The sequence below is a fragment of the Accipiter gentilis genome, chromosome 31, assembly GCF_929443795.1.
Source record: "Accipiter gentilis chromosome 31, bAccGen1.1, whole genome shotgun sequence".
In the NCBI taxonomy this organism is placed as follows: Eukaryota; Metazoa; Chordata; class Aves; order Accipitriformes; family Accipitridae; genus Astur; species Astur gentilis.
Window position 1 is genome coordinate 9,807,353 of NC_064910.1, and position 25,649 is coordinate 9,833,001.

At 44.7% G+C, this 25,649-nt stretch overlaps 1 protein-coding gene across 1 annotated transcript in view; it reads left to right on the top strand.

The window, feature by feature from the left end:
- Nucleotides 1-6,564: 6,564 nt before the first annotated feature.
- The window catches only part of GABRG3 (gamma-aminobutyric acid type A receptor subunit gamma3), a 331,516-nt gene continuing 312,431 nt past the window's right edge, over nt 6,565-25,649 (top strand). The window contains exons 1-3 of the mRNA XM_049834265.1: nt 6,565-6,677; nt 7,601-7,666; nt 11,106-11,254. Of these exons, the coding sequence (XP_049690222.1) occupies nt 6,565-6,677; nt 7,601-7,666; nt 11,106-11,254 (328 nt within the window). The remainder of the gene's footprint in view (nt 6,678-7,600; nt 7,667-11,105; nt 11,255-25,649) is intronic.

Genomic DNA, 25,649 nt, shown 5'->3' on the forward strand with positions numbered 1-25,649 from the left:
GAAACTCGGAGCGATCCTTACAGCATCTTCTCCAGAGCCATTCTGTCTGCCCCACAGTCTTCTGTGCTTTGTTTTATTTGCTTACACCCAAGTCTGACTCTTGCCCTGAATGGCTCTGCATCATTTTCTGGTCTCCATTGCAGACACAGTGCCGGGAGCTCTAAATCTGACCTATTTTACTTAGTGTAAAGCCTCCCTGTCTTCACTGAATGTGGAACTACTTGCAAACAGCAGAGTTGCATGGTTGCATGATCAGGCCCTTTGTTTTACTTTAGTAAACAATTTATCAGAGTTTACCAGATGAGTAGAGGACCTAATAATTACCTGCCAAAAGCATATGGCACCACAGACATTCTATATATAAATCTCTTCCAGTTACATTGACTGTCACTTTCTGTGCTTTAAGGTAAAGGCAGAAAATAATTAGAGCTCATTCTGTTATCGTGGATTTGCTAAACCAGGTTGAAGTTTCTTGAAGAAACCATCCACCTTACATTTCTTGGAGAATCCCATGCACTCCTAGTCATTGCTGAGAATTGAAATGATAGAAGAAGAAGCCACCTCGCAGCATGTGCTCCTGCCTGAACAGTAGGTGTTGTCCCACAGTTTGGGAGATGCTGCAATAAGCCGATTGATTCCAGGCTGGAATACTTAAATGCCACTGCCTCGCACTACACAACACCTGACAATTTAAATCTCTCTGCAGTCAGTGGAACTGTTTGTGTGGTAGACTGTTACTCACTGATGTCATCTGAATTGTGGGAGATGGGAGCATTTCCCAGATCCTGGCTCAAAGTAAACACCTTGGCCTTGTCCTGCTCCAGGCTGGGGCAGTATCTGGATGTGCATCAACCTGCTCTGGTTTCCTCTGGAAGGAGCTTGGGCCTTCAGGAGTGGGGTGAGCTGTGTCACTGTCCCCAGTATGGGTGAGCTGGGACCCTGTGGGGCACATCTACATCACAGCTTAGTCATGGCCAAAGAGAGTAATAAACAGGAATTGCTTGTCATTGGGTTTTTCCTGTATGCTTTCATGAAAAAAGAGTTGAAAAGTGAATTACAACAATTCAGCATGGGAGACTAAGTGTGTGCAGGTCTACTGCCAAATTTCTTCACTTGCGCCTATTAAGAATGAAAGAACAAGTCAAATAGAATGGAAAAGGTTTTTATTTCTGATATTTGAGCTGTGCCAGCTTACTCCAAGGATGAATTTAGGCAACAATGTATTTTCTAAAGCTTAGCCCTCTTCTGTTATCTTGAATTGTGTTCTGCTTTTTTCTAAATGGAATATGCCCTCTGTGGAATAACCAAACATATCTGTACAAAACTGAGAAAGAAATGATTTTATGAAATAAACCTGTCTTTCAAAAATTCTTGCTCAACATATAAATTAAACTTTCAAGAAAACTGAATGAAGCTGCTTTGCTATTCAGCTTATGCAGACAAGATGAATGCAGCACTTGCACAGCTATTTGTTTTTTAAATCTGGAGATAATGTTCTTTGTAATAAGGATACATTTCCCCTTATACTCTTGCTCCTCAGATTGGAGTTGACACTGAAATGTTCAGAGGAACCTAAATTATTCTAAAGGAGTGTTTGATCAAATTCTTTGAATTCTCTCTGGCTTCTAATATGTTTTTATGTCAGTGCAAACACTTAAATAAGGCCATCGCATGGTGACAGTCTCGGATGACTTTCTCAACTTACCAATTTTACGTCTCCCACTATTTTGTTATGGACATTTGTTCAATTTTGAGAAAGACAGAAAGAATGGAAGTTAGATTTTATGAAGCCCAAAGGACTTCTGAAGGATCTTCCTAGGATTACCACTAATTTAGACTCAAGTGTAAGTGTCCCATTCTTTACTGCATTATTTGCCTTTTCATTGCCATCCTCAAAAGCAATTATCACTTCTCACAGTCATCATGTCTTAAAAGTTGCTGTTTCAATCGGCCCTGGCTAAAAAACAAGTGAAAAGGAAATTAAGAGTGTTGATTGAAGATACCAGCTCATTTCAGTTAGATGGATTTGGAGACTTTTTGAGAAATACTGATAGATTGCAATGCACTGGACCGACAATGATAGGTTGCATTTGTAGGTGGGAAAATTTGATGGACTACACATAGGACAAAAAATACCACATAACTCGTCACATATATGATAACACAGCTGCAACCAGCCACCCACAGCAGTCTTGGCCTCGGTGGATCTGGGCTCCGTTGTTCATTCACTGCAGGCTGGTGTTACCGACGTCCTCAGAACAACCGCTCAGGGGTCACCCGGCCCCAGAGGTCCAGGCCTGCCTGCCCTCAATGCCCATGCTTCTGCCAGCAAGCGTATGTGAGGCTGCTGAAGAGCTGCAGCACGGCAGCATCCGAAGGGATTCTCTATATCCTGTTGTCACGGTTTACGGCAGCATCCGAAGGGATTCTCTATATCCTGCTGTCATGCTTTAACCTCGGCCAGCCACTAAGCACCACGCAGTCACTCTCTCACTCCCCTCCCCCCCCAGTGGGATGGGGGAGAGAATCGGAAGGAAAAAGGTAAAACTCATGGGTTGAGATAAGAACAGTTGAACAGAACAGAAAGGAATAAACTAATAATGATTATAATAATAACAATACTAAAATGACAATCATAATAAAAGGATTGGAATATACAAAACAAGTGATGCACAATGCAATTGCTCACCACCTGCCAACCGATGCCCAGTCACTTCCCGAGAAGCAATCCCCCCAGGCCAACTCCCCCCAGTTTATATACTGGGCATGACGTCACATGGTATGGAATACCCCTTTGGCCAGTTTGGGTCAGCTGCCCTGGCTGTGTCCTGTGCCAACTTCTTGTGCCCCTCCAGCCTTCTTGCTGGCTGGGGAGGAGAAGCTGAAAAATCCTTGGCTTAGTCTAAACACTGCTTAGGAACAACTGAAAACATTAGTGTGTCATCAACATTATTCTCATACTAAATCCAAAACATACCACTGTACCAGCTACTAGAGAGAAAATTAACTCTATCCGAGCCGAAACCAGGACACCTGCCTGTGGGCCAAAGAGAGTGGGGAGCCCTGTGCTGAAGGACAGAGCTGAGGGCACACAGAAATTGTCTGGACCTCTGAGGTTCAACTTCCTACCGCAAGGCAGATTTAATTATTTGTACAAAGCAGAGTGCTTCCAGTGGGAGCGACAGAGACCGTCAGCAAGAATAAACCGGCTCTAGTCTCTAATAAATCTCTAACAAGCCTCCAGCTGGAGGACTCCAGGAGCTGTAGGAGACAGGTTTCCCTGTTCGTCTCAGAGCAGCCCCAGTTCCCTCCTGTGCTGCCCGTGGTGTAGGTGGCAGCCTTAGCCACTGGGATGCCAGGAAAGCCACCAGTGAGGGCTTTCCTTCGACACTGAATCACCGAGAAGTTCAGGTGCCCAATTTCAGGAACCTGTTCAGTGCTAGAAAGGGGGTACCCCATCCTAGCAAGTGAGACACTCGATCCGTAAGCCCGATTCCCTCCCTCTGCGTTTCCCCCCTTATTTATGCCAGCTAGCTCCCTGCGCAGCTGGGCAGAGGCTCTGACTTACGCCCCTGCACAAGAAATACTACAAGGGTATCCCTGCTTGAAAAGATAGTCGCCCTCTGTTGAAAATGCAATGAAAGGCAAGTTAAAATGTGGGTCCATTTTATTGTGCTACAGAATATAAACGTTTTACTGCCACTACAGGGTACGACAAAATGTTCTTCTGTTAAAAACGTGCGCTGGATAATCACGATCCTTACCTGAATACACAATTCGAAAAGGCTCAGCAAAGGCAGAGAGTGTGCTTAAAAGTAAGAGAAAAAGCACGTGAGTGTGAAGAAAAGAGGACAAGTAGAAATGACCGAGGGATGAGGCGGCGCTAAAGTATTCCTTTGGCATTAAGGCGTAGCCCACCGAGGACAAGAGAACGAAAATCGTACGCGCTACCTTTTCTTTTTCCTTACAGCCTGAGGGGAAGGAGGCCATAATTAATGAACCATAAAGCTCCACTCGAGCCTCGGGGCTTGCTGTCACACCGCAAGGGAAGAGGGGAGCAGTCAGTCTCGGACTGCGAGGGTTTTCCCGGCGGGCTGGGTGACTCGATGGCCGCCTACAGCACCGGTAACGGCACACGGTCACCCCACAGGGGCAACCGAGTGCTCTGCCGCTGGCTGGGGGCGGGCCGGGGGGCAACCCGGTCCCGTCCCGTCCCGTCCCGTCCCGTCCCGTCCCGTTCCGCCGCGCTTCCCGCAGCCGCCGCCAGAGGATCCCGCCGCCGCGGCAGGAGGCGGCGAGGGCGGGACGGGCGAAGAGGCGGAGCCGCCGCCGCCGCCGCCGCCGCCGCCGGGAAGCCGGGGCCGGGGAGGGGCCGGGGGCGTCCCCGAGGCGCAGGGCTGCCGAGAGCCCGGCGCCGCCGGCCGCGGGCTCGCCGTCTCGCCGCTCGGTGCGCTTCTCCTCCGGGCGTTTCTGCCGCCGTGCCATCCGGGCTCGCCTACGCCGCCCCGCCCGGGCGGTGGCAGAGGGGGAGGCCGCCCGGCCGCCGGCAGAGGGGGAGGCCGCCCGGCCGCCCCCGCCCCAAGCCGCAGCCGGCAGAGCAGCCCGAGCAGGGCAGCGGCAGCCCGCTCCGGCCGCGACCGCGGGAGCCGCCGCCGCGGCATCTCCCCGGCAGTTTGCTGGGCCGGGGGCGGGCCGGGCTTTGATTCATCCGGCTTGAGCGGGTGTGCGAATAGACGCGGTTCCCTGTGTGTGGCCAGCGCGGGGGCAGCCCTCTCCGTACGCGGGGCGCTTCCCGTCCTTGGCTTCCACACGCGCGGGCGCTGCGAGCCGGGACGTGGGTACCGCCACCTCGGAGCCCCGAGTGACGTTTCCATAAGCACCAGCCGTCAGATAAACCTTCGGCTGCCCGAAAGCGGTCGTGGCCTCCGCAAGCTGCCGTGCGGCGGTGTCGTTAGCGGCAGCGCGGAGCCCTGTGCCGCCGGCACCGGCACCGGCACCGGCGGGAGTTTCTGCCGCAGCTGAGAGGCGGCGGCTCCCCCGCTCGGCCCGTCCCGCCTCCCGCACGCCCCGGCAGCGCCGGTGGTTCTGCAAAGTTCCCGTCAGCGGATCGGCGTGCTGCTGAACCGGCCCGCGCCTGAAAAAAGGCGCACTGTCATACAGCTATTTGTGGTGAAATCCAGGCAACCCCCCAGCTCCTGTCGTCCCTTCCCTTCCCTTCCCTTCCCTTCCCTTCCCTTCCCTTCCCTTCCCTTCCCTTCCCTTCCCTTCCCTTCCCTTCCCTTCCCTTCCCTTCCCTTCCCTTCCCTTCCCTTCCCTTCCCTTCCCTTCCCTTCCCTTCCCTTCCCTTCCCTTCCCTTCCCTTCCCTTCCCTTCCCTTCCCTTCCCTTCCCTTCCCTTCCCTTCCCTTCCCTTCCCTTCCCTTCCCTTCCCTTCCCTTCCCTTCCCTTCCCTTCCCTTCCCTTCCCTTCCCTTCCCTTCCCTTCCCTTCCCTTCCCTTCCCTTCCCTTCCCTTCCCTTCCCTTCCCTTCCCTTCCCTTCCCTTCCCTTTTTTCTCAAGGCAGCAGGCGGTCTGGAGTCCACCTGCACTTCTCTGCTAGCGACAGAAAAGAGCACAAGTCTTGTAACAAGTGATTATTAGCAATTCACAGCAACTGCAATTAGCCAAAGTCAACACGAAAGAACTGCTGTATAATCCAGTAAAGAGACGTTTAGGTTGAAAAAAACCCTAAAGTGCATGACTGGGAATTAATTGCCTGGCTCACAGCGGATTTTCCCTAAGCTGTCTCGTTCCTTCAATAAATAACTTCGGGAACAGAACTCTCTCCAGCCAGCTCTTCTAGGCATCATGTAGGAGTTATTCTAAAAGCAAGATTGCATCTTCCAGCAGAACTTTTTTTTTTTTTTTTAAACGTAATGTCATAATTAAAAACGACTCCCCCAGAACTTGGAATTTATGTCTAAGGGAGGAGGAAGCAAAGATTTATGCTTCCGAGATTTCTGATCACAGTAAAGCGATCACCTCTAGCAGAGCTTTTTGCTTCCAAATTACTGTCACGCAAGTGAAATTTTGCCCTTTCCCATTCTGAAAGCAAAGGGGAATATTCTTATTACCCTGACGCCTGGTGCAAAGCTCCACACACCTGAGGAGAACTGAAGTCGCTAAAAATCGCATCTGTGCTGTTCTTAGCGGAGTCAAAAGACGCATGATATGCAGACCCAAACTATTTTTTCCCCTGCATACACTTGGCTGCTGTCACATTTCCGAGTTCTCACCGCAGAAAATCCTCATTTATTCTAAAGTTCCCAATACACACACAAATCCATGTCGCTCGGTCTACCGCATCTCTCTCTCTCCTCCGTGTGTACATTCTACAGGCATACCTTAACGCATGTATACGTGCATCCATGCATTCGTACAGAGCATGCAAACTTCCACATACATCCAGCTAGATACAGAGGCACATACAAACACGCCGTGTTGGGTATGTCTGTCTGTCTGTCTGTGGAAGACCGCACTGTGATTCCCCCTCTGTAGCCGCACCGAGTACATTGATCTGCGTCTCTATGTACACCGGGATGCCCGTGGTTCCGACCACCCCGAGACCAGAAGCAGCGCCGACCCCTCTTCCTCCGCCTGACGAGATAACCTCCAGCGCCCTGGGGGGCCCATTCGCCAAGTGAGTGTTGGGGGGGACCCCCCAAAACAGCGGGGGGGGGGGGGGGATATGGGGATGGTGACGCCGGGCGCCGCAGGCCCCTCGGGGGGGCATGGGGCTGGTGATGGCGAGGAGAAATCCCCTCTGCCGGCTGCCGTCCGACTGCGGCGGGCGAGTTTGCTGCTCGCCCTCTCCCGTCTGCGTGTGTCTGTGTGTGTGTGTGCGCCCGCCGGGGCGGGGGCAGGGTTCACTTCCCGGCTCCCCCCCCGCCGTTTGCCGGCGAGGCGGGTACCTGTTGGGCAGGGAGCGGGGGACGAGGTGCTCCCCGATGCGGGCCGGCCCCCGGCAGCGCTCCGGTGCCGCGCTGCGGGGCTGGCCGCGGGCCAGGCGCTCCGCGGGGTGGGGCGAGGTGCGCCCCTTCCTCCAGCCCCAGCCCCAGCCCGCCCTCCGCCCGGCCCGGCCCACCCCGCCCCGCGGCGCCCGCGGCCCGGCGGGGCCCGGGCTCCGCCGCGCCGTGCACAGCCCGGGGTTTGAAGGGGGGGGTGGGGGGGTGGGGGGACACGGCCAGAGCCAGCCGGGGGAGCGGGAGAGGCCGCGCCGCTGCTCCCGGCAGCTGATTGCCGGGAAGGGGGAAGCGCCGCAGCTCGGTGCCCGCTGAACACCTGTCAGCCCGTGGAGCCTGATTAATACCTGGCCTTGGCAGCCTCTCCGCTGGGGATTTCCCCCTCTTCCCACTTCTTTTTTTTTTTTTTTTTTTTTCTTCTCCTTTTCGCCTCCCCCCCTCCCTTCCTGGAGCTGTGTGAAAGGGGGTATTTTCTTCAGGGTATAAAACTGAGAATCCAGAGGAAGAGAGGCTAAGAGCTTCACCTCATTGCCTCGTTCTCCCTTTCATGTGAACATCCTGCAACATTTCCTTCATCCTGCCGCACCTCTCACCTGGCCAGCGCTGCCCAGATCATGTCCGCTAAGCTCCTGCCGGTTTTCTTCCTCCTCTCAGTGTTTCACGCCTGGTAAGTCTGCACCCCCCTCGTCTCCCCCCACCCCCTCTCCTCTCTCCTCGTACCGGGGCTTGCGGGCTGGAGTCCCGCTCGCCGGAGTTTGCAACATACTCGGCGCCCGGGAAGGACAGCGGGCTCTTCCCCCCTCCTCCGCGCCGTGCCGGGGCTTTATTCCCAAACGTGCCTTCCCTCGCTTCCCTCCCCGGGACCCGCCTGGCTCCCCGGTCAGCTGCAGTCCCGCTGCCGCCGCTGTCCCTGCCGGCCCCCGCCGGGAAGCCGCAGGTCGCCCGCGAGGGCTCTGTCCCCAGCCGGCCCGGCAGAAAGTTTTCCCGCTCCGGCGGCAGTCAGGGTCCGGCCCCCGGCGGGGCGCCGCCGGCGCTGCCCGGGCTCCCCTCACGGCGCGGAGCGGCCGGCGGTCTCGACTTCCCTCCGCGCCCCACCCCCGGGGGCCCCGCGGACGGGGCCGGCGTGAGGAGGGAGAGGGCAGCCGCGGGAAGCGTCAGCCCAGCCGCCGGCACCGGCTGGGGGTGCTGGGGGCTGCCCCGCTGCCTGCGGCGGGGGCGGCGGCTGCCCTACACCGCCTCGGCCCGGCGGGCGTGGAGGCGGGCCGGGAGGGGGAACCCCTGGCACCCGCCTGGGGGGCGGGAAGGGTCTCCGCTAATGGCGGGGCTCCGGTAATGGCGGGCGGTGAGGGGCCAGAGGGGGACGGCCGCTAGCTGCGGCTGTGACCTGTTGGACCCGGTTCGCCTTCGGTCGCCGCGGTTGCCCGGGGTACTGGGAAGGGCCCCTCCGCGCATAACCCAGGCGAAGGGCTCGCCTCAGCTTCCCCGCCGCGGGGTCTGCCGCGAACCGGGCTGCCGCCGTGCTCGGAGGCCCAGCCCTTCCCTTCCCCATGTGTTGACCACGATCTCCTTCTCGGCAGCCGGCCCCGCTCCCGAGCGGCATCCCCCCCGCGTCCCCACGGGAACTAGAGGCTGCTTCGTGCCGGCGCCCCGAGGAGGTCCCGGGACACACGTGTTGCAGGAACTAAACCCTTTCCCCACAGCCGCTCAGGGTTCTCCAGCCTTCCTCCTGTGCGGTTTGTGCACTGCCTCCTCTCTGTCTCCTCATAGGATCAAAACTAGTGGCCCCTGAGGAGTTTGGGGAAGGTGCGCAGCCTTTCTTCCTCCCCACTTTGAGAATGGCCTGATATCATCCTGTGGTTGTTTCTGTGGATAGCAGGAATATGCTGGGAATTGGCAGTCACCAGTAAGGCTACAGGTGAAAAGGCAACCTCGGGTGCCTTCAAGGAGCTTAACTGTGTAGAGGCAAGCAAGGGAAGTGAAGTAACAAACTATTAAGGAAGAAAACAAAACACCTTGAAAAATACGTGCCTAGGGTGTTAGTCTGATCCACTGTGAATCTGCTCCCAGCCCCAATCTTAATCTAGAAGGTAGGTAGGAATTTACATGGTTTGGAGGTACTCTACAGGAAACGAGCTGCTAGAGTGAGTGGCTTTAAAAGGTTTGCCAGTGCTTTAGACTCTTGTTAGTGACTGTTTTTTAAAGGAGTGGCTCCTTGAAAGGGGATCATGATGCTACCCGAACTCGGTTCTCATTTCCATGTGCAGTCTGAATGCCTCCAGTAAAGTTGTGCTGGATGTAGCAGAAAAAGATGTATGATTTGTGCTGCTTTCCTACCGGCAATTCAGCACCACTGTAGAGTTTCAGCTTTGAAATATCAACTGTGTATGGTTGGAGACGGTGCCTCCTTTGAGAATGGTTTTGTAACTGCAGTATTAAAACAGGGCTTGTCATGAATCTGGGGGAGAAAAAAAACCCCAAACCAACAAAAAAATCCTCTTAGGGTTTTTTAATGCTCATAGCGTGAATTGTAGAAGAAAGATCAAGTTTTTGAAAAATACAACTCACTAACAGAGAAGGAATGGTTGTTTGTCTATTAAAAATTTCCCCTAAGTTTTTTCTACTTCTGCAACTTGGTTGTATGAGCTCTCCCTGTAGAAAATGCTCAGGGGCTAGGTTTCAAAATTATTTTTATATAGAAATTGTACCTAGAGCACTCACAATTTCTGTGGTGATGTTAAGTGATTCATGGCTAATCCTTAGGGACGTATTGGCTGTAGAGCATTTTCAATTAAAAGTTTCATTAAATGTTCAAATGGTGGTCTACGAGCAGTGTTGAGGGTTGATGATGCTCTGTGATTAAATTTTTATACTTGTATTTTTATTTTTTTTTTGTTCTGTTACTATAGGGTTTCTATAAAGTCTTCTGGACATCTGAGACATTTTAAAAGACACTAGCGTCACTATAGAGAGAAGGAGAAGGAGAGAGAGAAAGAAGGTTGCTCTGATGTGTGTAGTGCATCCTGTGAATAAGCAACGCTGGTGCCTCTGATTCTCCGTTGCTTTGCACCTTGCATAATTATTGACATTTGTGTAAAAAGATTGTGAAATGGTATCTTATCACCAGGGCAATTGCAGGTCGAAGCAACACATGATTACTGCTGTAGGTTCCACCACTGAGGTTATCTTTTTCTCCTGATAACTTCATCTCAGTTTAACTGTCATAGATTTTTCTCCAGTGATAGGTATCAAACAGATTTGGTTTCTAAGATACCAAAAGATACTTCAAATCAACATTTTACTGTTTGTGCACAAAAAGCCACACAAATGGAATTAGTCTTGTCTGAAGACAGCTGTAGCTGTGATTTCTGGGCAAACTGCAGTTTCACCACAATTGTATCAGCTTACTCTTAAAATAAAAATAATCCACCTATTAAGAAAAGAAGTCGCAACTCTTGGTGTAATACTGGTGGTTTTTTTTTTTTTTTAATGTCATTAAAACTGGAGGGAAATTCAGATTAATTTATGCAATGTATTTGTGTGCTGCTGATAATCCATCTTAAATTCAAGGAGCAAGCTCTTAATTCTAAGCCTTGTAATACATTAAACTCTGAAATTCAGGCACTGAGAATATAATAATTTATTAATAGGATAAAATGATCAGGAAGTATTAAAAGATCTGAATTTTTAATACTCTTATTAGCCTTTGTGCAAGAGATGAATCAGTTGTCCTGATGTATTAATAAAATAATACTGCAGATGTTCACTCTTCATAAGAGTATATTGTAAACTAACTAGTTGGGGATAGGTTGGTTAAAATACAGGATATACAATACTACTCTGATAGCTGTATTAACTCCCAGAGCATAATTTTTTTGAGAGACTGGCAGAAGACAATTTCTAAACAATTCTCAGTCATGACCCATCCACACGTACTCAACAACTGTTAATGGGAGCATCCTGTTGCAAAAACAGCCTAAGGCTGGGGAGATGCAAAGCCAAGGGAGATACCTAAAACTTCTTCAGATGAGTGTGGAGATTTACCCAGAAAGTAAATTCAGAATTTGGTTATGTAAAATAACATGTATTTGTTTGATTTGTTATTGCAGTTCTAGAAAGGTTGAAGAGGATGAATATGAAGATGGAACAACTAACCAAAAATGGGTTTTAGCTCCAAAAACACAAGACACAGATGTGACTCTCATACTGAACAAGCTGTTGAGAGAGTATGACAAAAAGCTACGGCCAGATATTGGAAGTAAGTACTCCTTTCTGCACAAGTGAGGAGAAGCTTCTATGGGTACAGAAAAGACATTATGTTACATTTTGGTTAGTGTGCACAAACGCCTGGGAAAGTGGAAACTAAGAGGTTTTTTGGCTGAAGTTTATTTCCAAGTCAACATTTAAAAAATGCTAGGCTTAGGATGCTAAATGCTGGTTTGCTTGTACAGAGGTTGTGTAGAGATATGGAAGGGCTAGCTCTAAAGTATTCAGCAGGTCTTTGGCAGAGTTAGGAACATACTTGTCTCTTTTGTCATCCAATCCATGCGTATGAAAAACTCATGGTCTAAGAAGCAATCAAAAATCCAGCATACTAAAAACGAAAAGTAGGACACAGCAAGAGAAAAATGTGCATCTACTCCCTTCAAAATGTGATCACGAAAGTTATGTTCCTTAATGTTGAGAAAGCAGCACTAGGATTTAGAATCATAGAATCATCAAATGGTTTGGGTTGGAAGGGACCTTAAAGATCACCTAGTTCCAGCCTGCCTGCCATGGGCAGGGACACCTTCCACTAGACCAGGTTGCTCCAAGCCCCATCCAACCTGGCCTTGAACACTGCCAGGGATGGGCCATCCACAGCCTCTCTGGGCAACCTGCTCCAGTGCCTCACAACCCTCACAGTGAAGAATTTTTTCCTAATATTTAATCTAAATCTACCCTCTTTAAGTTTAAAACCATTACCCCTCATCCTATCACTACACTCCCTGTTGATGAGTCCCTCCCCATCTTTCCTGCAGGTCCCCCTTTAGGTTCTGGAAGGCTGCTCTAAGGTCTCCCTGGAGCCTTCTCTTCTCCAGGCTGAACAACCTCAACTCTCTCAGCCTGTCCTCATAGGAGAGGTGCTCCAGCCCCCTGATCACCTTCGTGGCCCTCCTCTGGACCTGCTTGAGCAGGTCCATGTCCTCCTTACATTGGGGGCCCCAGAGCTGAATGCAGTACTCCAGGTGGGGTGGGGTCTCATGAGAGTGGAGTAGAGGGACAGAATTGCCTCTCTCGACAGGCTGGCCACACTTCTTTTGATGCAGCCCAGAATGCAATTGGCTTTCTGGCCTGCGAGCACACATTGCTGGCTCGTACTTGGTTTTTCTCCACTAATACCCCCAAGTCCTTCTCTGCAGGGCTTCCCTCAGTTCACTCATTGCCCAGCCTGTATTTGTGCTTGGGATTGCCCCAACTCATGTGCAGGACCTGGCACTTGGCCTTGTTGAAATTCACGAGGTTCGCATGGCCCCACCTGTCAAGCCTGCCAGGGTCCCTCTGGATGGCATCCTTTCCCTCCAAGCGTGTTGACCACACCACATGGCTTTGTGTCGTCAGCAAACTTGCTGAAGGTGCACTCTATCCTGCTGTCCATGTCACTGACAAAGATGTTAAACGGCGCTGGTCCCAATACCGACTCCTGAGGAACGCCATTTGCCTGTGTATAGGACAACTCTAGAGATTTTCTTCCCCAAACTAGCAGGCATCTTATCTCCAAAAGAAATCTGATGGAATGGAAGTGTCTTGTGGGCAGTACTACTACATATAGGTATAAAATTTAGGTAAGAGCTAATAGATACCTGCATATAACCATTTTGAGCTATCTTCTTTTCCTTTTTTTTTTTTTTTTTTTTTTTTTTATTTGTATAATGAGGTTGTGTGTTTCAGACCAGTGGTTTTTTACCTTTCGTGGTTATGCCCTGTTTGCATCCTTAGGTCAGAATAGCTATAGCACAATTGATGCTCAGTTTGTTCACAGCAAATTTATATGACAGAAATCTGACACAATTTGTCATTTACATTTACTGTACCTTGCATATACTTCACGATGAACTGGGAATGGGGAATGCTCAAAACAACCACCTAATGTAATTTGCTTTTACTACATTTTTGCAGAGATTGGAAAGAGAATTCCTAACACTGATTTTAAGTGAAACTTATGCTGATGTTTGCTGCTGATGAAACTTGTTTGCTGATGGCACATGTACTGATATACTTTCTAGGTGATCCCTTTGGGTCAGTTTAGAGCTAAGTAAGAGCCATCACTATGTATTGACCATTACAATTATTAGTGTCTCAGAGCTACACATTAAAACAACAGTTCCAGAAAAGAAACTGTGCTGTGGTATGAACGTGGGGTTTTGTTTGAGTGTTTTTTTCCATAGCTATTACTTCGATTTTCTGTAGTATTTACAAAGATCACATTTGATAGATGTGTCTGTTTTTAACACCGAGTGACATTTATCTCTCTCTCTTTACTCAGTTTGTCATACTGGATTTAGCTGATCTTTAATATCTGATGGAGAAGTGCTTTAATGCAGTTCCCCACCCATATCAACATCTGGAAGACATTCTCAGACAAATTTTTTATTTTACTTTGTACACCGTGTCCTCAGATCGCTGTCTTCAGGCAGAGTAAATTATGTTATGCCTATGTGGGGCAAAGTAATCACTCAAAGTCCGCATGTCAGTTGCCATAAAATCAGTAGAAGTCAGACATATCTTGCAGCACTGGAAAATCATTGTTACCAAAATAATTCCTTTTGTGTCTCCACAAACTTTCATAAATCCTGATTTAGAGAAAGGAGTTAAATTGTACAGCTCCTCATATATTGTACCAAACAGAAATTTTACAGTTCTCAACTACATCTATTTCTATCAAGCCTCTCAGTCCTAGGCCGTTTTTTCTCTCTGATAGGAATCTGGCTATTTCAGAACTTGAGCTGAGTGTTGTTCAGACACTAGAGAAGTTAGTTCGCCTCTGCTTCTTTCCCTGGTCCCTCTTCCCTCCTCTTCTACCTTTGATGCAGATAAGTAACATTGCCCTTTTGAAGCTGAGGAGCTGCTGTATTTGTCAAGGAGAGCACAAAGGTAATGTTAAGAGAATCGGGCATTATATCTAACTTCCCTGAACTGCTGGCTGGTGCCTTACACGCAAGCACATCTTCATTTCTGTCTAGGAGAAGGTTATCCTCCAAGCTAGATGGTTGACTTGTCTTGGCAACTGAACTGTATTCCTGCCCTGAAGGTCCCAGTATTAATACATATCAGTTAAAGCACTAGGAAAAAAAGTAGTGGACCGGGTAACATAGAGCAATACAATAAGAAAAAGCGTGGAATGAACCAGTGGAGAACGGAGAAGTAATTCTCAGAATCAAGCAGAAGTGCAGCTAATAAAAGATACTGAGGGTTAAATTCAGGACTAACATGCAGTCAGCTACTCATTAGGACCTTTACATTTGTTTAGTGCTGCCTGTAAGCAAATTGGCTGTCCCACAGGACGGGATGCTCACTGTTTCATGCCGCATCACTCTCTACTCAGTTTTTCAATCCGTTATTGCAAAGCCACTATTTCTAACAGTGGATAACTTTAGCAATGCTCCTGAAGAAATGGTCTTCTTTCTGAATGCAGTCAGAAAAGGCTAGGGAAATGCTGACTTCTTTGCACTTCCAAAGGTTAGGATTGCAATTTTTAGATCGCTTGGGAACGCACTTTTGCAAGCCAAAGGCTATGGGGAGAAGTGCATGCTGGCCCAGGCAGTGACTTTTCTAGGGTCTCTTGTCCTTCCCGGGGTAGCTGATGTTTTGGCTAGCTCAGGTATGTCCAGGTACTACCTGGCACTGTCTAGGCATATTCTGAGTGCCACTTGCTGTACTATGGACGCTGAGTTCGTCAGTGATCATGTCACTTCTATGTCAGGACGATAGCCATCAGTGAGTGAACTCCTGCGAACAGACACTCAGCCACCCTCCTTCCTCCTCCCCCAACCAGACCATCTAAACCACTGTAAGATGTGTGTAGGTCAGTGCTAAGATGCAAGGCCAGGACTTGCTCTTTCCTTTCTTTTTTTTCTTATGCTGGGCTATACTTGGCCTGGGCTTTCATATAAATGACTGTCAGTCAGATCGCATGCTCAATTTACGCTCAGCAGTATAGGCATCACCTGAAAGGCTCCAAGCCAGGATTTTGAAAGAGTGGATTGAACAACCTAAGTATTAGCAAAATAGTTACCCTGTGGCAATAGGCTATCAGCAATGTAACACCTTAACAGGACCTGTCTAGCTAAAAGGGGCCTTTGGTCTTTGGAAACAAAGCAGTGTCCTACCAGTAGAGGAATGTCTGACTGCATCCCCTGTGGCCGTACACTTGGCAGAGTTCTTGTCTCCATAAATATCACAGCTTGCAAGGGTTTTCATTTTAATGGTGGCATCTGGCAGCTTTCCATTATACCACAGAACATATACACCTTTTGGAATTTAATAAAAAAAAAGCAAAGAAAGCACCTCACACTGAACAGCTTATACTGGTGTACTGATTAGATCAAAAAGAAAGGTGTTTTACAGAGACAAAGCATCTTTTCCACCTACTTTTGACCAGCTACAATTATAGGGCTGAGAATTGTGTGTCTGTTGCATGGTATGAAAGGCACCAGTCCCATATAACAAGTAAACCTGTTCTGAACCATGAAGGTCTTAAAATCTTTTCCATAGGCAGATACTCTGGAATTTGTTTCCAGGATTTTGCCATTGCTCTATTTTTGATTAACTGATTTAAAATTTAAGTTCCATTAAAAAAAAAAAAAAGCAGCAAACCACAGGTAAATTAAATAGCACATGACAAAACATATTTCTTTCAAAGTCAGTTTATTTTAATGAAACCTTCACTTTCACCTTCCTTAATGGACAGCTTAGTCCACAATGGAGTCCTGGAAAATAAAAGCTACCTTTATTGCCGTACATTATTTCATACTTACCTTCATATGGAATGTAGGTTGCCTTAAACAGACACAAAGTTTATAACAGTGTATTCTTCCAAAGTGAAAATTTTGCCAGTCACATTCCCTGAGTGAGCTTTACATGTGGAAGATAATATGCCATCTTTTTCTTTCATTGTGAAAGTCACCTTACCCATCAAAAAGGTTAGTATGTGAGAGGTTTCTGAAATGTGCCATTAGTAGCAGCAGGAAAAAAATCTCACCCTAGACCAGGCTCAGAGCTGCAGTACTCATTTGAGCATGAAGAGCAGTAAGTCTTAAGAGTTGTCTTTTGGTAGGTAGCCGGTTTGCTTACCTCAAAGAAAATAATTTTTTTCTTCTTGTTCATTAAGAAGCAATAACTAATGTGGGCCAAAATTTCAGTGACAACAAGGCAATAATAATGTTGAGATTAGTTCATAAGCTGAGCTAAACGCCAAGCTTCCCTCTTTAACTCAACCTGCTAATGTGAAAGAAAACATTTTATTTCACCAGTAATTTTTAGAGACCAAAACCGTTCCGTCAACATCTCTAACAAGCAGTCAGTTACCTCAGCACTCTAATTTCAGTGCGAAGGATATTCTAAAACACACAACCTGCAGTCTGACCAGGTGGTCTCCAGCCTTCCTGTGATTACCTGCCCTTTTCCCCAGCTCCTGAAATACCTTCCGCAGATCACAACAGGACTAGAATAAGGAGTTACACACTCTTGTAAGGTACAGACAGAACTGCTGTCCGCTACCTTTCCCCATTGTGTTCGTAATGTGAAAAAGTGGTGTTAGGAAAGTGATAAATTTTTTTTTAGCATTTTTTAAAAATGCATAAAAAAATCATAGGAAAAAAACATAGACGTTATTTCCACTGCATTTAAGGCTGCACCAGTATTTGCAGTTATTTATACTCTACCAGGGAAAGTGTAATACTTTCTATTAATTTCTAGTTCAGAGGCTGGAGCAAAATAATGCTGGTAAAAGAAAAGCCAACTAAAAGGGACTACACTCTAGTGTACTCAGACTACCCAGGGAACTTGAAAGAAGAGTGTGATCATAAATATTAGAAATAAAGCTAAAACAAGATAAAAACCCAAATAAAGGAATAGAAAGTTACAAGACAGAACTTCCTGTGCCTCAGAGTTACTTAGCTGACAGCAGGTTTTTCAACTGATAATTCTTGTAATGGTTAGCCAGAACTGAAAAGGCCGAATTCCATATTTAATGCAATAGAAGCCTTGTATAAATGTGGTAGTTTATTGTATTCATTTATTTTTCCTATACTTTCTGTCACCTGGTTTCTAAGCTGCCTGCCTTCTTACTTTAAAAAAAAAAGTTAACCTGACGTTAAATCAGTCTTGAGGCAAGAGCATTATGGGAGAGACAGAACAAGCATGGGTAATACTGATTTTACTGATATTATTCCCTGAAAGGGTAGAAAAGAGTAGCAAGATAATTTGTATTGCATGTTTGCGTTTTCTGGTTCTCAATTGCATCATTATATTAGGGAAGGCTCTGAATTGCACAGAAGCAATTTGCCAGCTTGTGTTCTGAGGTGCTTCCACCACTAATGCTTGCTTTTCCCTCCATTTTTTATTATCCTGCAGTAACTCTTGGATTCCTGTTGGATCCTCTAGATTTATTTGATCCCCACAGCTGCTAGTGGTCCCCTATATTTATTGGGTATTTATAAGCCCAAATAAATTCACTTTGAAGTATGTAAGTGTATATGCTTGTATGTGTATATACAAGCATATACACACATACATACACCCCCTAATTTAATGCCTATATATCATGGATGTTCTGATTCCACCAGTTCTAGCTGTCTTAGGAGTCAAGCTGGTTTTCTTTGCTCCCCAAGTATCTTTATAACCATTAGCCAAATTTCTGAAGATGAGAGCAGTCTCACAAACAGCTCTGCAGCTCTCAGTACCTTGAGTAGGTTTGTGCAAGTGTAGCTGATAGAAATAGGTGGGCTCGTTTGTGTCAGCAAACACAGAAGAGTAAGTTCTGTCTGACTTGTTTTACTGTGCTGGCTTGGTAGTGTTTAACAGCAGTTCTCTTTTTAAGCTGTTGAAAGTTCTCACTGTAACCATATTAAGCAGTTTCTCAGTGTATGCAAGGAGCAGACCTGTTGGGTGAGTGGGCACAACTTTTATTCTGTTGCTTTTTAAAGATGTGCAGTTTCAAGCACAATCCTAATGAAAACCTTGAGTTCTGAAGCAGTATCACAACCTTTCTTCTGTCTGACCTGCCTTCCTAGCATGCCACGCAGAAATGAACCCTGAAGTGCACCACAGGCTATTACCACTGTGGCTGTCAAGTTATTTTTGCTAGCTGCTGATTGCCACACCTGATACTCTTTAAATTAGCTCCAGCAAGGTTTCCCCATATGTGGTGACAGAGGGTTGCTTATTGCCTCACAGATCAGAATATTTCCCAGATCATAGTGCAGAGAAAGCTGTAAACTGTCATGCAAGGTCAAATTACTAGTTTCTGCTGTAAGTCTTTTTTTGTGCTAGACTACAAGAGACAGTTTCAGACATCATAACAGGAAGCAGTGAGAGAGACAGTTGTCACTTAAGGATTGATTATAGACAGTTGCACCTGGAGAGCTAACCATTGTGTAAAGGTACTACACAGTGGGAAGGAAAGAGGGAGTAACCTCTGTTTGTATTTATGGCAGCACTCAGGCGGGGAAAGCTGTAGTCCTGGATCCAACTTCCGTAGTATTGGGCACTGCAGAAGATTGTGGAGATTAGTCTAATTTAGGTTTATATGGAAAAAGAAACTTGGATAACCCATTGGTGAGGATGAGGAGTGCTGTGGCTAAGACTCAGCTAGGAAACAGAGCTGAATATAGTAAGAGCTCAGGAGCTGCAAATGATCATTAAAAAAAAAAATCAGAAATGTTTTAACTGTTCTCACTGATACTTCCATTTTTCTTTTTTTGGGAAAGTGGCTTGTCTTTTTAACAGAAGACTTTTGTTCTGATTCAGCCACCAAACTGGAAATCCATTAACTGTCCATTTCCATGAGTAAGACAGTAAATATGAAGACTATTTTAGTTGCAGTCATCTCCCATGCATAATGTGTAAGCAAACCTATGCGAGGAGAACAATATTCCTGAGGAAGGGGTTGCTATTCAATGCAAATGAGAACAACCTCTGTTCTAGGTGGGAGGATAGAAGAGATTTCTTGATTGTCTGCAGGAGTTCTAATTCTCTAGCATCTTCAGTAACTGATGCTTTCATCTGCAGACTTTGCCATGAATGTTTCTAGAAAATTAGTGGCAAGGCTAGTAAGTGAGGGGTAAACTACGGCCACTCTAAGGGCCCAGTTTCAGATTTTGAAAACTGTGATCCATGTCTGAGTTTTAAAACATGGCACAAATAAATAGGTTGGTTGCACCTAATCCTTGTCTGGTGCCAGCATAGTGCATCAAAGATAGGCTTTTTCAAAATCTTGCATGGGAACATTTCTGATTAGGATAGGCTTTTGACAGTGAGTTTTTTCATGCCTAACATTCTGCTTTTCTAATTGCTTAACCATGGAGCTGAGTAAAGGGGAATTTCTGACCTGGTTTGGTTCACAGCTTCTCAACTGTCAGGGGAAACACCCTACTTTTTACTCATCCTTCTCTCAGGTAAAACTCTTAATGTGTCATACTAAAAGAATACGTAGAGAAATTTTGTTCCAATGCAGTGATCCTGAAGTCCTCCAATTTAATGTTTCTGCTTAAAAAAAAAAAAGAACGCAGGTTTATTTTTTCAATTATTTAACAGGTTTGATTTTTTTTTTCTTTTTTGTTTCATTTTTTTAGAATACCTAATTTAAATCAAATGCTGGAAAGCAACACTTTTCTTTGTGCTTACGGTACTTCAATATATAGAAATATTTCAGTATTCAAACACTTTGTTTTTCTGAAACTAATCTCATAACTTAACCCAAGTAATACAGCTCTTTGCAGATAAAACTGCTCTTTTGTGTCATTTCTAATGAGCCACTTGTATCTTCCCAATACTTATGTCTTGCCTGTAGTCTCTTGGGTTGACAATACTGCTTTTGGGTTGGAGAGAGAGGCCTTTTACATGAGTACTTAACAGCAAGGTCCCTTACAATACAACCTTCTCTTTGTGATTGTAAATAATTCATTTACACAGATAACTCTTATTTAGAGTTTTATTTCCTGACAGTGATTACTTGCTGAAATGGCTTTATACAAACTCAGACTGAGTATTTTTCTTGAGCGGCATTGTAGGTAGGAAAGCTTGGTTGACTGTTAATGTTTGCCAGATTCTTCATCTTAACTGTCAGACCCAAAACTATATGTAGCAGCTGCTAGTTCTTATTTTCTCTTCTCTTCCGTAAGTTTACCTAAGAAATCTGAGAGGAGGTTGGGAGTATAGCATACAGAGTTTTGGGATGCAATGGATTGAAAATTAGGTAAAAGTCAGAAAAAGTCTGAGATATTAATTACATAAGAAAATCCCTTTCTTCTCTCTCCTTCCTTCTGTGATTACCTAGACTATGCTGGCTCTTCCAAGTGTAGAAGTGTATTTAGAAGTCTCTCATGTTTTTTTATTAAAGAGGGTTCTGAACAAGTATTTGTAAATTGGGCAGATGTACAGTGGTACAGTTGCCATTTTGAGGTTGTGGCACAAACTAATAAATTATTCTGTCATCTTTAAACAAGGAAAAGTTTATGCACATACTGTTTTAAAATATTGTTGCTCTCTTTTGTAATTGTGTGGTTTTCTTATGACTGCTATTGTTCATCCAGACCTTGATTGCTAGCTTGCTGGACTTTGCAGGAACAAATTCTATTATTGTTCACTCTTATGATATCACATAGGAACTCTCCCCTCCTATGAATATAAGTAAAACAGAACTGGAAACTTTAGGGGTTGATTGTAAAACCAGCCTAATCATTATGCTCTACAGTTTTCATTCCCAAACAACATAATACTGGAAAAATTACAGTTTGTGCATTAGGGAAAGGTAAATGAAAGATAAAAGTGCTGAAAGTTAATTGGTGGTGATGGTGGGTTATGAAGAATAAAAGTGATTTGTAGTTAATTGAGGGAGTCCATTTATATGCATGCTGTCATTCACGCTCCTGGGTAGAATGGCAACAAAACCTAGCACGTGAATAAAATACCCTGTTCAGAAGACTGTTCTCAGCCTGGTATTGCTGTCATCTAAACTTTCTTTCAAGTCTGCACCCAATTTTTGATTATCCTTTTGGTTTTCATTTGCAGTCCTGTTTTGGTAGTTTGATCCTAAAACATAGGGATGACCATTCTGTCAGGGTTTCTCTGGCTGTTGAAAGTGGAGAGCTTTGACCTCTATCTGTTGTTCAAGCCCATTCTCTTCTATGCAGGAAGAATGGGTCTTTTTTATTTTCCTGACTGATATCTTTGCAGAATCATAGAATAGCATCATAGAATCGTTTAGGTTGGAAAAGAACTTTAAGGTCATCAAGTTAAACTGTAAACCTAACACTGCCAAGTCCACCACTAAAACATGTCCCTAAGCGCCACATCTACATGTCTTTTAAATACCTCCAGGGATGGTGACTCAACACTTCCTGTTACTATGTCTTTCTTTGAATGTGGTAATTTGTCCTAAAATATAGAAGTTTTAGCTGACCACAATTATCCCTGAGAAGTGACTTGTTAGCATAGCTGTTTGTTTTACAGGAACAAACAGGTAATTAGATGTTGCTTATCAGGTCATGTAGGAAAATATTAATAGTCATCATCACTAACGCAAAGTAAACATTAACACTGTAATCACTACTACTATGGTTACCGATAACTGTGTAATGATTTATTACAGCTTTATCCCAATTTAAAAATAGCAATTTATGTGCTAATGAGATAATGTAAAATATCATTATAGAGTAATTTCAAAAAATATCTCATTACTGTAGAGCCAATCTTGTTAGTCTTTTGCGTTCAGAAGTCTTGTGGAACTTAGGCAGAGTTTAAGTGGCTGTGTATTATTTCTGGAACAGAGCTCATTGTGTGTGTTATGTGGTTGCATGCCTTCTAAAAATCTAGTGCTAATAGCTTTGCTTCTATAAATATGTGTATATTGATCCACAACATTTTTACCACTGCTGTTTTGGGTAAAACCAGAATTAATTTAGACCTGGGAGTTGCTTGAACAATGTAAGAAAGGTTAACTCTCAATAAAAAATAATTTTCATTTTATTTTAATATTTTTAATAGCTCAGCTAGTTCTACTCATGTTTGAATGAGCTTCCCATAAAAATATTTCTAAATATTAAACCTTAAAAAATAATTCTAAATATTTATGATTTGTGCAGGAACATAAATGCTATTTGAACAGACCTCAGATGTGCAGGAAGCTTTCTGTAGGAAGCGAAGTGGTTTAATTCATGAAATAAGCATCAATTCTGAATAGCGTAGATCTATCAAAAATTAAGAGACATTTTAAAAGGACAGGTTAGTTTAAAGTACTAAATAAGCATAATAAAATGTCAGGAACTTATTGCAGATTTTTTCCCTACGTGACTTGTGAAATTGTATAACGCTCCCTTTGTTCATTTCCTCCACAGTCTTTTAAAATTCTCCTGATACATCTGTCGAGTTTTTTACGCACATGATCAGCTTGCATATATCCAGGAGTAAAGTCTTCACAGAGTTTAATGGGATTCAAGCTCAGATACTGTTTATTTCACCAGTGTAAATCTATAAAGCAGGACTACACAAATCCTATAGCTGGCCTGCGTGGGTATTTGTGATCATGGCGTTATTCCAGCTGTTTCTGTGTTTTGTTGTCCAGACATATCTGACCTAGCTTTATGCAAAGTGTTCACCTGGCTTCTTAAGTGATCTTTGCAGGCAGCGTTGAACTCACGACTGCTGTGGCTAGGCAACTTTTGAACTGTCTAAAGTTTGTAGACAAATTTCACTCAGATGTGTCTTTGCAATGTGATAGTCAGAAGGCTGACTGGAATATAAACACTCCATCTGTCTCAAAGACATGGCATTTGGATCAGATGGGGACTATTAGCTAAATATTGGCATGACCTTAGTTTTGTTTACAGATATTTTGATTGGCTTGATAAATCCCTTCCTCAATTAAAACCAACATGTCTGAAGATGAAATTATTGTGATAAGCAGTTAGCTAACCTTAGATAGCACTGTGTAGCAGCATAACACTGCAGTTACTCGGATGTGCTTACATTGTCTTTTAGGGAAAGTTAACTACCATATATTAAAGAGTATTTCAGAGAACTTTGAGAAGGCCGTACATTTCTTGACAACCTTTAATTGCTCTCCTGCATGTGATATACACATCATTCTGCCAGTAATTTTGCTAAGTTTCTGACAGCTCTTTAGAACTATTTTGGGCTGATGCCGATATCAAAATGGTACTGGAGCTGAGTATCCATTTGTCATCTTGTTGCCAACTTTTAGTGAGGTGCTAACACTTCTGTTGTTCAATCAAGACTATGAGGGCTGTCTTAGTGCAAGAAAAAAGGCTCCTTCTGCAGGTCAGCAACTCCATGCATGGCTTACATCAGACCATGAACTGAGTGTTCACAAATGCATGTAGTAGACAGAAAAAGTGAGCAGGCCTTGAAATAGTTGGTGATGGAACTATTTATGTCTTCCATGAAACTTAGTTTATTTTGAAGACTGGTAGAGGGTGAGTTCTTTCTAATAAGACGTGATAACTTTAAGACTCAGTTATTTTCTTTTTCATAATGCATTTTGGAAGAAGTAATCTTAAAATCTTTGCCTCATTATGATTGGTATTTTGAATTAAAATCCTATGATAACAAATATAAAATTTATACTTGATGGTTCTCCCAGTTTATATCTGTTTATGTCCATGAGAGACCATGTGCAACACGAACTGTACTTTTCTGTCTTTTCTTTCAAAACCTGAACACATATTTACCATACAATTGTATTACAATTGTATTTTCTGCCTCCGCCTAGGAAAACAAAATATCATTCAAAGGAACTTCCAGTCTTTGTTGTTGTTGTAGTGATATAATAGCTTACTTGTATTTTTTTATTATTATTATTTTTAATTTGAATTTCACTGGGAATATGTGAGGCTAGATGCTGATTTAATTTGACAATAAGAAGTGGCTGCTGCTTAGTTTTCTTCTGTTGTAAGATTAAAACTTTACTGTGAGTAAGACCAAATTCTCTTTAGCATTAACAGGCAGTGCTTCATTTTTTTGCGCTGGAAGAGAATTTGACCCAGCACATTCAGGAGAAATTATCATCTCATAATCTATTTATATACTTAACTGTAATGATTAAACAAAAATGAATTCCAAGCACTGTGTTCTAGTCCTGAACTTTGTCCCTGATCCTGCCAAGATTCAATTGCATGCCAATTTGCATCACTAAGTCTCGTCCCATTAATGTTCACCAGAACTCCTTAGTGTTGAACTTCCAGCTAGATGTGTGCATAAACCCTAGAAAGATCAGAGCCCTTTATTCCATGTAAGCTGTCTTGGTAAAAGAGCTAGCTGTAGTTCCCCGCTATTACCAATTCCTATATAATGACATTTATTACTGCATTTTGAGGCAAGTCTCATTACCAGAAGCTGCTAGACTCCTATTCAGTTATTAGCTGGGTACAATTAGAGTTGCATTAATCAGTTGTGCTTGTTCAGCTGAGTTCAGGTTTTATTTTGCTGAAGGGAAGATCCAAGTTTATAATCCAGTACTTCAGACAATTTGAAACCATGACCTTAAATAATCCTGGATGTTCTGACCATATGCAGTCAAAGAAGTGTGTGGTACTTAATGAATTAGAGAGAATGGTTATCATCTTTAACCACTGTTTGTACTCAGATTAATGCCTGTTTTGCAACAATAGATCTAGTCTTCCTAAGGTTTGGTACACACCAAAGTCTTACATGACAAGCCAACCTGCCTATTTTTAAAGAACCATGTATCTTTTCAGGTACTTTAAAACTCCTCGGCATCTCTTTATTAGTCTGAAATTTGGGGGATGCAGGCAAAAATTATTCGTATTTACACATGAAGATTCCTGTCTATCTTCAGCTTTGTGCCAGATGGCTTCTTAAGCTTTAGACAGATTAACTGTTATCCACCTGAGATAAGCTTCCCACAAAACTGTGGTATTTAACTGTTCCTCACTTCTCTGCTCAGTAGCTTCCCCAAGGAAAGCTCTCTGAGTTTTCAGTGGCTGATGTACCTGCACTTCTTCATTCTAAGGGGCTTGGCACAAGAAAGTCCCAAGTTCAGCATAGTTCCCAAACTTCAGTGGTTTGAATTGCTCTCTGGACATTTTTGAAGACCATGGAGAGGGGAAGGCGCCTCTATGGGAAAGGGAAATGTCTAACAGAAGCTGTTGGCCTACTAGGGTCAAGTTTGCATCAGTTCTGACTATCCAGGTTCGAACAGGATTTATACTTAGTTTTGGGTGAGCTAACCCTGGAGAAAGTAAAATACCAATTTAGATCTCAGTTTAGAGGTTAATGTATACCCTGTGGATCGGAAGGAGAGCAATGTAAGTAAAAAAAACCCAACACGCCTTTCAGTGTAAGAGTGGCATTATTTTAGAGTTAGCTTACGTTGCCAGTAAGAGCTATGTGAATAATGTTCAGCGGTGTGGTGG